This window comes from Labeo rohita, chromosome 12 (assembly GCF_022985175.1).
Source record: "Labeo rohita strain BAU-BD-2019 chromosome 12, IGBB_LRoh.1.0, whole genome shotgun sequence".
Classification (NCBI taxonomy): domain Eukaryota; kingdom Metazoa; phylum Chordata; class Actinopteri; order Cypriniformes; family Cyprinidae; genus Labeo; species Labeo rohita.
The window spans coordinates 23,758,579-23,772,462 of record NC_066880.1 but is presented as its reverse complement, the minus strand read 5'-3'; the positions used below and the strand labels follow the sequence as shown (position 1 = coordinate 23,772,462).

General features: G+C 33.9%; 1 protein-coding gene across 2 annotated transcripts in view; it reads left to right on the top strand.

The window, feature by feature from the left end:
* ngfrb (nerve growth factor receptor b) overlaps positions 1-13,884 on the top strand; it is a 49,499-nt gene that overhangs the window by 20,097 nt on the left and 15,518 nt on the right. For both annotated transcript variants that reach the window (XM_051124744.1, XM_051124743.1), the window contains exon 3: positions 1,310-1,669. In XM_051124744.1, coding sequence (XP_050980701.1) covers positions 1,310-1,669 — 360 coding nt within the window. The remainder of the gene's footprint in view (positions 1-1,309; positions 1,670-13,884) is intronic.

Below are 13,884 nucleotides of genomic sequence, written 5' to 3'. Positions count from 1 at the left end.
GAATTGCATGATAAAGTCAGAATTGCGAGACAAACTCAAAATTGTAAGAAACTCACAGTTCTGATAAATAAAGTCACAATTATGAAAAAAAGTCAGAATTGCTAGATATAAACTCACAATTCTGACTTTTTTTTTTTTTTTTAGAATTGTGTAATAGTTTATCTTGCAATTCTGACTTTATAACATGCAATTGGGAGTTAAGATAAAAAATAGCAATAAAAAAGCAATTCTGAGAACATATCAGTCTTTTTTCCCCTCAAAACTGGACTTTATAACTCACAACTGAGATTATATCTCACAATTCTGAGAAAAAAGTCAGAATTGCGAGATATAAACTCGCAAATCTTTTTTTTCTCAGATTTGCATGATATAAACTTGCAATTGCAAGTTATAAAGTCAGAACTGTGAGACATAAACTTACAATTCTGAGAAATAAACTCGCAATTATGAGAAATAAAGTCATAATTCTGACTTTATAACATGCAATTGGGAGTGAAGATAAAAACTAGCAATAAAAAACTAGCAATTCTGAGAACATACGAGTCTTTTTTCCTCTCAAAATATAACTCACTTTATAACTTTATAACTCACAACTGAGAGTTTATATCTCATAATTCTGTGAAAAAAGACTGAGTCATAATTGTAAAATATAAACTCACAGTTGCAAGAAAAAAAGTCAGAATTGCATGATATAAACTCACAAATTTGACTTTTTTTCTCAGAATTGTAAGACATAAACTACAATTATGAGAAATAGTCACGATTCTGAGAAATAAAATCATAATTGCGAGATATAAACTCACAATTCTGACTTTTTTCTTAGAACTGCGACTTTATAACATCCAGTTGGGAGTTAAGATATAAACTCGCAGTTCTGAGAAAATATTGGACTTTATAACTCTCAGTTGAGAGTTTATATGTCACAGTTCTGAGAAAAAAATCAGAATTGCTAGAGAAAAAGTCTTAAGAAAAGTTTATATCACAGATCTGAGAAAAAGTCTGAATTGTGAGTTTATGTCTCGCAATTCTGGATTCATTTCAGCTGAGTTTGTATCACAGTTGCGAGTTTGTATTCTAACTCTTAAAAAGCAGCAAATTTGGAGTTTATTGAGGCAAAAGTCGTAGTTAATATTTGGTTAATAGTCAAAATTGGTCCCCAAACTAAAATATGAGCCAAAGTTTTTTATTTAATTTCAAGTTCATTTTATTTCAAGTAATGAAAGTGTTTTTATGGGTAATTCATACACAGCTACAAACTTTGTATGTTCAAAGAGACTGCCTTCTTAACCTTTTCTCCTTCTGTCTTCAGGTGAGACATTCTCTGAGAACTTCAGCCACACTGAGAAGTGCCAGCCGTGTACACCATGTTCTGAACTCACGCGCATGCTGACGCCCTGCACTGATGCCAACGATGCAGTGTGTGTCTGCGACTATGGGTTCTTCTTCAGCAAAGTGTCGGGCCGCTGTGAGGCCTGCACGGTGTGTCCTATGGGCCAGGGTGTGCTCGCGCGCTGTAATTTTGACCGTGACACGGTGTGCGAGGAGTGCATGGATGACACGTTTTCAGATCAGGAGACCTCCTTTGACCCCTGCATGCCCTGCACCGTCTGCGATCAGCCTGAGATGGAGTTGAAGAGCTGCACGCCTATCAGCGATGCTGTCTGCCAAGGTAGGAGAATTGAGATTAAATATCAAATAAAAGTTGTGACAAATAGATTTCTGTTACTCAACTTCTTGCTTGGTTTTAAAATCACTGACCAAGAAATTGCCCTGTGTGTTGGCCGTTATGACAGTTAGATTTGCGTACGTCACCAATACAATACTAGTGTACTGGTTTTTATTTTCTTTATCTTTTTTGTTTGTTGCTGTGCGGTTGCTAGGGGGTTCTGGGTGGTTGCATTTCTAGGTGGTCAGTAACTTACTACCACCTTTTTGCATGCTGTATTGATGAAAATTTATTTTTGAAATTCTTTTACATAATGCATTATCATAAATGTTCTCTAAAACGCAGAAATGATAAACGGTCTGTAAAGAAGTCTATGAAGACTTCTAAAACTCTGTAGCATACTCAATATTTGGTATTATTTCAGGAGTTTGTGTCACAACAAATAGAGATTTCACATGCTTTATTTATCTTGATACTTTTTTTATATGTTTATTACTTTTTTATAGTTATAGTTTATAGTTATATGGCAGCAGCTATTTACAGTAAATGTAAATAGCATATTTTTTCTTAGCAATATATGGTATTTACACTTGCTATTTATTGCTATTTAAAAGTAAAACATTATTGCATAAAACAGAAAAATGTTGATATAAAGCTTAATTTTGTTAAAAACAAAAAGAAAACTATGGCAGAACTTAAAATATATGTATAAAAATGAAAATGTACACTACCAGTCAAAAGTTTTTGAACAGTAAGATTTTTAATGTTTTCTCTTCTCACCTCACCAAGCCTGAATTTATTTGATCCAAGGTACAGCAAAAACAGTAAAATTCTGAAATATTTTTACTATTTAAAATAACTGTTTTCAATTTAAATATATTTTAAAATGTAATTTATTCCTGTGATTGAAGATACATTTTCAGCATCATTACTCCAGTCTTTACTGTCACATAATCCTTCAGAAATCATTCATTAGAATGATTTGCTGTTCAAGAAACATTTTTATTTTATTATTAGCAATATTTAAAACGGTTGAGTACATTTTTCAGGATTCTTTGATGAATAGAAAGATCAGCATTTAACATTATACACTATACCATTCAAAAGCTTGGAGTCAGTATAACTTTTTTGAAAAGAAAATATAGAAATTAGTACTTTTATTTAGCAAGGATGCTTTAAATTGATCAGAAGTGATGATAAAGACTTTTATAATGTTACAAAAGATTTCTATTCCGGATAAATGTTGTTCTTCTGAACTTTCTATTCATCAAAGAAACCTGAAAAAATTCTACTCAGCTGTTTTCAGCATAATAATAATAATAATAATATTTTTTTTGAGCAGCAAATAAGAATATTAGAATGATTTCTGAAGGATCATGTGACTGGAGTAATGATGCAAAAAATTCAGCTTTGAAACCACGGAAATAAAATTACATTTTAAAATATATTCAAATAGAAAACATATTTTAAATAGTAAAAATATTTCGAAATTTTACAGTTTTTTCTGTACTTTGGATCAAATAAAAACAAGCTTGGTGAGCAGAAGAAACTTCTTTAAAAAACATTAAAAAATCTTAAAACTTTTTGACTGGTAGTCTATGATGAGACCATTCAGCCTATATAATAGATAAATTAATGGATGAGATTTGCTATTGATCATTGTGTTAATTCACTGTTGTGTTTGTGTGTAGATGTGGTATGTCTACAAACAGACAAGTAATATGATATAGAACTAAGAAAGCCAAAAATACTTCAACTTTTTGTGATTTCCCTGCTCACTGAACTCTGCATAATATCAGATGCTTTTGGCATAGCCGGAAGCTTAATATTTGCCATCTTATTGCTGAGCTGAACTTAGCTGTGAATAAAATTAACAGTATCTTGAGCAAAGGATCGCATTCAAAGATCTGCAGTAAACATTACAGGCTTTGTTCTGGGTCTGGCTGCTAACACAGTTTTAGAAAAGGATCAGAGAAAGAGGCTTTGTACACGGCCCAAGTTCTGCTATCAAAGGAAACCATACTAAGTGCAGCAGAGTCCATAAATGGATTTTCAATGTACTTTCTTAATGTATTCTCATTATGGCATTACACAGAAATATATGATGTCATTTTAAGCATTTTGTACAATGTGTGCGTGTATAGACAGCATCTGTAGAATGAAAATATTCCACACAATTTGAAGCATTGGCATATTAGTACAGATTCATCCATCAAACTTATTCCTCACAAAATTTTGTTACTACTGACAGGGTGAGGGTTTTTAAAATCCGCTGTATAACCCAAATATCCACAAACTAAAAAGCTACTTTTGGCATTGGTTCAGTTATTTCTAACTTGGTTGAATATGTTTCTGGATTGTCTTTGACACATAATTGTCTGGTTTGGATCAGTTTGTAAGTGACTGCTGAGACATGCGTGTATAAGTGATATTTATCTGTCAGTGATCAGCGTAAGATTTTCTCTGACCCCGTCTGACCTCTTGACAGGGTCTTAACATCAAGGTGAGAGGTCATAGGTCATGGGTGGCTACTGATTTCAGTTCATTATGGGTTCTATAAACATGGAAGTCCCCAGAAGAAAGTAAATAAAACATAGTGTTGTCTGCCACAAGGAAGTGAGTTGTCTATTTCAGATAAAGAATGTTCATATGTATCAGGAATTTACCAGATTATAGATGATCCAGACGTATCACACTCAGAACACTTGAAGTGGACCAAGCAGTGAACCAAGTGAAAAAGGACCCAGATCTCTTTATGTTTACACTGTACCTTCCCCTGAAAGAGGACTCAGATTCATTTTTGGTCCATTTAAATAGTAGTTCTCAGTAGGATCTCTGTTACACAATTTGGAAGCAGTTTGAAAGACAGTAGACATGGTGAATGCCATGAGTGAATAATTTAAAAAAATTTTCCAGCAGAAGCAACAATGATGAATAGCGTGATGAATTTGGACGAAGACATCCGAGGATTAGATTAAACAGAAAAATCAAGTGAACAAATTTTAGCTTTCTCAGACCACCTTCCTAACCCATCTTGATTTGGTTTACTTTAAAAGGGTCTGAGATCATTTGGAATGTGTACTATTGGGGCAAAAATCCAGCAAAACCCCTGAAAAGGGCCAAGTGTGAAATTTTTTTTTATTAGATTCAGATTTGAGACATTTTTTGTCTTTCTCTGCTCTAATGGGATGTAATGGGTCATGTGTGGGGACGGGTAGCATGAAAGTGGCGTGTAATTTCATTAAAAAGCATGAAGTTGCGTTGGTGGGTGGTGTGTGTCAAAGAGCCCCATCAATCTCAACATACCCGGGTGGATCTTAAAAGAACATGTCACATTTCATGTCAAGGTCACATTTCATCCTCAAATCAAAAGGAAAAAATATATTTTGCCAAAGAAAGCAAAACCTTTTTGTTTGTGAAACCAGAGCCTTGTTACTTTTTCTATATCATCAGGATGTTGTTGTTTTTTTTATTATTATTATTATTATTTTTTAAAACAATTATTTGCATCAGTCTAAATGCAATACCACAAATACTATCATGGTGTATAAATAATACAATAGTAAAAAAATATATATTGGAAATGGGATTAATTATTTTGAAAAATAATGTTGGAACTAAAGAACTAAAAGAGAAAAAGAAAAAAAAATTGAATTAAAGTGAGAGAATAAAAATTACTTTACAAAAAATGATTTTGATAAATTAAACACTACCAGTCAAAAGTTTCTGAACAGTAAGATTTTTTTATTTTTTATTTTATTATTTAAAATAACTTTTCTATTTTAATATATATTATTTAAATATAATTTATTCCTGTGATTTTAAAGGTGAATTTTTAGCATCATTACTACAGTCTTCAGTGTCACATCATTCTTCAGAAATCATTCTAATATTCAGATTTACTGTAAAAAATTATTATTATTATTACGTTGAAAACAGCTGAGTAGAATTTCTTTAGGTTTCTTTGATGAATAGAACGTTCAGAACAACAGCATTTGTCTGAAATAGAAATCTTCTGTAACATTATAAATGTCTTTATCATCACTTTTGATCGACTTAAAGCATCCTTGCTAAATAAAAGTAAAATAGAAAAAAAAAGAAAATAATTTCTATAATTTCTTTCCCAAAAAAAAAAAACAACATTATACTGACTCCAAGCTTTGAATGGTATGGTGTATAACGTTACAAAAGCCTTTTATTTCAGACAAATGCTGATCTTTGGATCTTTCTGTTCATTAAAGAATCCCGAAAAAAAAAAAAAAATTAGTCAACTGTTTTAAATATTGATGAGCAAATCAGCATATTAGAATGATTTCTGAAGGATCATGTGACACTGAAGACTGGAGTAATGATGCTGAAAATTTAGCTTTGATCACAGGAATAAATTACAGTTTAAATATATTCAAATAGAAAAAAGTTATTTCAAATAGTAAAAATGTCCAAAAGTGTTACTGTTTTTGCTGTATTTTGGATAAAATAAATGCAGGCTTGGTGAGCAGAAGAGAATTCTTTTTACAGATTACAGATAATGGTTTGCCCACTGTAATGTTTCTTTGTTGTAACAAAAAAATTTGAATTTAAATCTAAGGTCAAAACATAAAAAAATAAAAATAAAATAAAGCAAGACATTAAAAATGATAGTAATTGAAATATATTTGTATACTTTTTTGGTAGAATTTAGAGATATTATGACTTCAAGACTTAAAACTTGATAAACGAAACTTCATAATTCAATTTTCTCTAGTGATTCATTTTTGTAAGTGGCCATGAGACAGTGGAGGGCTTTTTTCAACACTGAGCACATAAAAAGAGCTTTATTGGTCAATATCCCTCCCATCCAAACCCAAAGATTTATCATCACCCATATTGACTCTTTAACTTTGACCTCTCTTTCTGCCGAGTACAATGTATGCCTTGAAACTGAGATGCCTGTCTGTACTGAACAGAAATAATCAATCTCTTCCTCTGTTTGCCCCACCCTCCCCATGCTACGACAATGAAGTGTGTCCATTCATGACAACTGCTCATCCCCCCGGCTGTCTGCACTTGTCTGGCATGTGCCCTATGACATTAGTGGATAGAGCAATGAGCTGTTTTCTGGGGTAACGCACCGCTTTTCCCTGATGTGGTGGTTCGGGGTGATGATCCGGCGTGTGCCTGAGCTTGTGTCACCCAGTTTTCTCCCTTATGAATTTCTGAAAATTTTTGGTCAGTGGTTTCGAACTGGTTCACCCTCTGGGATATAACTGTGATTGTGGCTGGAATTACATCATTGAAATTCCAAGATGCCCAGTGTGGAATTTAAGCTTCTTAAGAAGAATTTTTGGAGCCAAAGTTTCCAAGAGAATCCTTTCAGTCGAAAAACAATTTACATCTATTCTTTTATCTCACAATCTTCCCCTTTACAACCTCAGTGTCAAGGTTCACCCACTAAATTGTGCAGCAAGAGTGTGTCCGGATGAAATCACTGACATTCAAGCATGGAAGTTAATGAGCATTGGCAGTAATAGACCGTGTTAACCAGGATTGGGGGTGTGGGCAGTGGTGGACGAAGTACACAAGTTGAGTACTTGAGTAAAAGTACAGATACGTATAATAATATATTACTCCAGTAAAAGTAAAAGTGCTCCTCTTTCAATTTTACTCGAGTGAAAGTACAAAAGTACCCGATTTTTTATGTACTTAAGTAAAAAAGTACTGATAGATTAATTTTGCAATTTTAAATAGGCTACTTAATTGAATTTTATATTAGCACATATTTTTTTATAATCCTACTGCTAAAAAAACCTGGGATTTTCCCAAAAAATAAATTTTTGTTGTTGATATGGACTATGTTGACGAGAGTGATATAGTAATATTCAATGTGCAGCTTACACTGCAATGTACCTGAGACAAAACAGATTTGACAATCATATTTTCAACAGTAAGAAAAAAAGTGTTTTAAAGCTTGTTTTGCATAACGTCACAGTTATATATGACATGACAATAAGGCCTGAAGTTAGCAAGAACATTTTAAGGAAATATTTACATAATGATTATTTCCTTTCCTTTGATAATTACTGTAGTTACCATGATCTGAACATCACATCCTTTCTTTTTCCCTTGGATGTAATCTATCTAGGTGGTTGAATAAAAATATGTGGACTTTATATCTAAAAATGATCTCAACTTAGCACCAGCAACCTGCTAGACAGTTAGCATCAGCTAACAATATTTACTTATTTTCAGTATAGTTGAATAAACATTATATCTGTCTACTCCAGCTGATCCAAACAATATAAACATTTATACTGTTGCTAAACAATATAAAAACAGACGTCACGTAGGGCTAGCATTTTAATAGAACTGCTAACGTTACATCAGCAAGGAATATGAATGTGCATGAGTTATTTTATTTAAGCTGTTATTAAAATTTTTCGTTTTTGATGCGTCTGAATTCAAGCATTTCAGTGCGCTTAAACAGATCACCTTTTACAGCAGATGTAATTCATAAACAACGGACAGCTTTGACCTAAATATGATTTTCAGTTATAAAAATTAATACGAAAATTCGACCTTGGTAACTTACTTTTCGCAGCATCGGTCGCGCGCACACAAGATCTCCCAGTTTTTACTTGTGAATTCATTTGACTGGAGTCTCGCTCTAAACGGATCGCTTGAATCAATGAGTTGTCGACTCGAGAACAGCTGCAATCGGATCATTCCAATTCGTGAATGAATCGTTTGGTGCGATTGGCGAATCAGTTTAACAGGTTCATTGAAAAGAATCAGTTTGTTCATGAATCAGACACCGCTTGTGCGTCTCAGAGCACGTGATATTTTATAAGGAGTAACGATATGTTTATGAAATGTAGTGAAGTAAAAAAGTACGATCTTACGCTTTGGAATGTAGTGAAGTAAAAGTGAAAGTTACTCAAAATAAAACTACTCCAGTAAAGTAAAGATACTTGAAAAATGTACTTAAGTACAGTAACGAATTACAACTACTTCGTTACTGCCCACCACTGGGTGTGGGACAGGCTCCAATCTTTTAAACAAGAACATAATAAAAAGATTATACAACCACATCTGACTAAAAAAAGCATTTAACAAGCATCAGAAATAAAAATGCCTGACAAAGTGATCATTACGTGTTACCAATTATTCAGGATTTGCCCGCTGTAATGTTCCCTACTTATTTTACAGTCATTTTGGTCACACTTTGGGGTCCATTGACTAACAATTAACTATGTCTTTTGCCTCATTAAACTTATTAATTGCTTATTAATAGTTAGTAAGGTAGCTGATAAGTTTATGGGGTAGGATTAAAGGATCTAAAATATGGTCATAAAGAATAAGGCATTAATATGTGCTTTATAAGTACTAATAAACAAACAATATGCTAGTAATATTCATGTTAATAAGCAACTAGTTAATAGTGAGAAATTGGTCCTTAAAGAGGTCATTGGATGCCCATTTTCCACAAGTTGATATGATTCTTTAGGGTCTTAATAAAAGGTCTATAATATACTTTGGTAAAAAATTCTCAATGGCAGTGTAAAACAACACCCTTTTTACCTTGTCAAAATGAGCTCTGCAAAAATCATCTCATTCTGAGGGATTGTTCTTTTAAATGCAAATGAGCTCTGCTCGCTCCGCCCCTCTCTTCTCTCTGTGGAGAGACCAGCTGTGCCCTGAGAGACTGTTTACTTTAGCTGCATTTAGCGCGTTTAGCCGCTAAACTTGCTAACTAGCACGTTATTAGGAAAGGTGATTACAGAGATTCATAAAAACCCTTACACTCACTTCTAATGTAAGTGAAGCTGGATCACGAATGATTTGCACAATCATAGATGCATTTATGTAGATCGGGAGGCACATTCCCTTCACAAGCAAATGTAATCCATTGCATCTTCAGCGGTTCAGATGTTGGAGTAAATGACGAGCACTATGTTCATTATAACATCCAGCAACACAACACCTCAATCGCTCAATCTGAGATATTCTTGTCTAACTTACATCCCTGTTCTGGCATCAAAACAATGGAGGTTGGACTGTTACAGCTGATTTAGGGCGGGTCTGAGGTAAGATGCTCATGTCAATCAACATACACTGCCAACACACATTAATGTTCAAACAACATGTAAAAGTGAACTTTGCATTCGATGACCCCTTTAAACTTGTTACTGTAATTTCTTGTGCCATCATGTAATGCTAACTTAAAGTTAATCTTGAAAAACACCTAAAATTTAATAATAACACTGTTTTAAAATAAAAATCCATTTCTTATGCAGCACATTATGTTTGATTTTAGCTTTGTGTTTTTTTATATAAATATTATTGAATTTGTCAGCCATTCATTGGTCATAACACAACATTATCATAAAATAACATAACATAAAAATAATTATTGCCTTTTCAGTAACAGGCAAGTAATTAAACAAAAAATTAAAAATGTTTTTAAAAAATAAAGTGATTTAAAAAGCATTAATGGTTACACTTGTACCCGTTTTAAGATGGCTTTATTACAGTGTTATTACACAAAAAAAGTACTGCGTAATATTAATTAACTAGATGTACCTACTATAGGGTTAAGATTAGAGTTAGTGTTTCATTTATGGTTAGTTACTTGTAATTATGCATCATTTACTGTTATTACTATAGTAATATGTGTAAAGTGTTACCTTGTTAACATTCAGGCACAATTGTTGAGGTCAAAAGTTTACATACACCTTGCAGAATTATTTTACCAAAATAAGAGGGATTATACAAATTGCATGTTATATTTTATTTAGTACTGACCTGAATAAGATATTTAATATAAAAGACGTTTACATACGGTCCACAAGAGAAACTAATAGTTGAATTTCTAAAAATGATCCTGTTCAAAAGTTTACATACAATTGATTCTAAACACTGTGTTGTTCCCTGAATGATCCACACCTGTGTGTTTTTTTTTTTTTTTTGTTTGTTTTATTAGTGATAGTTGTTCATGAGTCCCTTGTTTGTCCTGAAGTTAAACTGCCCGCTGTTCTTCAGAAAAATCCTTCAGGTCCCACAAATTCTTTGGTTTTTCAGCATTTTTGTGTATTTGAACCCTTTCCAACAATGACTGTATGATTTTGAGATCCACCTTTTCACACACCTTTATTCTGTTCAAAAGTTTTCACCCCCCGGCTTTTAATGCATTGTTTTTCCTTCTGAAGCATCAGTGAGCATTTAAACCTTCCGTAATAGGTTGTCTTCGGTGTGAAAAGATAAAAATAACATGCATTTTGTATAAACCCTTTGACCTCAACTGTATTTGAATAAACAGCAAACTATTGCATATTGAAGCCTAAATACCACTAACTACACTTAAAATGTGGTGCAAGTACATTTTACAAACAATTACAAAGAAACAGTACACATTGAAATAAAAGTGATATTTTGAAGACGTATTCCAATAATGACTATTTACAAAAATATTAAATTTTACAATGTAATCTATCTCAGAAAAAAGATATATTCTTGTCCTTATATAACTGACAGGAAGCCCTAAAGATCACGGGCGGCACTGAACAGCATTTATGCATTAGCACTTAATTAAATCAGGTAGTAGGAAGTACTGATTGAAGATCAGATTTCCCTGCCTGCCAGTGAGTTCTGACTTTTTCTAGACTAAGTTAACCTAATGATTAGAGGGGCTAAATTTGACTCTGTTGACACAATGTAGATCATACAGATTTGCTGGCTCACTATTGGAAAACACTCGATAAGAAAAAAGGATCTGAACCTGAAAGGAAAGAGCCGCGGCAAAAGAGAACCGAAAACAGAAATGCAATAGAAAAGACAGATGTGTATCAGGAGACACAGATTTAGTGGCAAGAGGGAGAAAGCATATGTACAGAAGCGTTTGTGGTCGATAATAGAGATGGAGTTTCTCCGCTGCGATCTCAGGTTACACACACTGACCTTTTGTGAGCGGGATCACATTTTGCCGCAGAGAACATGCATGCACGCGAACAACACGCTACATATTCTGCTCTCCTCCTCAGCATGACAAGGCATGTCGCTGTGTATATTCCCAGTAAACATAATGACACAGTCAGATCTCATCTACAGGAAATACTTTCCCTCACTATCATCTCATTTTAGACTGTTATGACGCAGCTAGTCCACTTCTCACTGAAGAATCAAACAGTCACGATTGTTAAAAATAATAACCTGTCTGTGTGTGGCTTTTTTTCTTCAGATGTTGCTATCACAGGCATACGTGATTATAGTAATGCATGCATACAGTTTATAAAATGTGTGAAAAGAGACTGTGGTTGTCCAGGCCTGTTATGCCGAACAGTATGGGATGCTCTGTAACACTATGAACACACTTTTTCATTCACATTCTTAGTTTTTTGTTCAACCCAGGCTCATGAAAATACTTGCCTCTATATACACCATAATTACATACCTTACTGCACATTTTGTGGCAGTTTCAAAGTGAAATATCCAGAAAATGTGACACTAAAACACGTTTTTATTACACTGGTACAGGCACGTATTGCTGCGTTTTTATTACGCTGCTTGAGGAATGTATTGCAGCTGTTCAGAATTTAAATATCAGGGGAGTGTCGCTAAAGGTTAAAGCTCTGTCGTGTTGGAAATATCCCCTACACCAAACCCAACCCTAAATTTACCCAATAGTGTTAACAAATGCAAAACTGATATAAAAACACATTTGTTGATGCAGCCGTGCTATTTTAACTTCCTTATCCAGATTTGAGCTGTTTTGCTGAACCGTAGTTTCACGCAGTTCATACCGGAGCTCTTCATCACTCAAGTGTAACACCGTATCACGTGAGCTACCGAGCAAACCTACTGAATTAGAAAACTCATGCATATGAAGCTGTATATGTGATGACAATGTTCAGAAGAATCAGTTTGTAAATTGCACAGGATGTTAAAATTGTTTTGAAGTCATAACATAATATTCTGCAAGTAATTGTGTAAAAGTTTGGTTTTATTAATTAAAACCTTGTTGAAAAATCCAGCTAAAACCTGTCTAAGCTGGTTGGCTGGTCTTAGCTGGTTTAAGCTGGAAGTGGCTGGTTTTTGCTGGTTTCCCAGCCTGGCTATGCTGGTCAAGCTGGGTTAAGCTGGTTGTTCCAGCTGGTCTCCCAGCCTGACCAGCTAGGAACTGGCCAAAATCCCTGTAAAACCAGGATGCTGACCAGTTATGACCAGCTAGGACCAGGAATCTACACATAGATATAGGTATGGTTTTTCAGTTTTGCATAAATGTATATAGAGGCACGTATTTCCAATGAGCCTATGTTGTTTTTATGATAAGTACAGTGAATTAAGTTTTTACATTTTGTGTTGTTAGAGTAGAGTAATGTTTATAGTATATGTTGTGTTCTACAATTACGATGTTTTATATTGTTATTTAGCTAATGAGTGAGTGAGTGAGTGTGTTTCAGCACTAGGGTTGCACGAGTTCAGGGCTGGGTTGCAGCAGGAAGGGCATCTGGCAGAAAAATTGTGCCAAATCGGATGTGCGGATCACTCCGCTGTGGCGACCCTGGATAAAGGGACTAAGCCGAAGGAGAGAGAGAGAGAGAGACATTATTATTTGGCTCTGTTTCTGGAAAAGCTAAACTGTGGTTATCAGTATATTATAAAGGTATGAAACTGATTTTATTACTTTGGTATATTAACATTATATTAGTCAATTAAATAACGATAATAACATTTTACTGTAATTTTTTTACTGTAAAGTAAAAGGAGAAGTTCACTTCCAGAACAAAAATTTAAAAATAATTTACTCATCCCCTTGTCATCCAAGATGTTTGTGACTTTCTTTCTTCAGTTGATAAAATTTCAGGAATTATCTCCATAAAGTGGAGTTCAATGGTGCCCCCAAGTTTGCACTTCCAAAATGTAGTTTAAATGCAGCTTCAAATGGCACTAAACGATCTGGAACGACTGGTCGTTTTCGAAAAACAAATTGACAATTTCTATACTTTTTTTTAACCTTAAACGCTTGTCTAGGTCTGTGTAAACTTTGTTTTTTTTGTTTTGGGTCAATACGGTCAATACAGTTAGGGTATGTTGAAAAACTCCTATCTCATTTTCTTCCCCAACTTCAAAATTGTCAACATCACTGCAGAAGTACCAACCCAGTGTTTACAAAGTGAACATACAAAGAACATCAAACACCCTTTGCAACTGTATTGACCCAGATTACGCAGACTACGCATCGC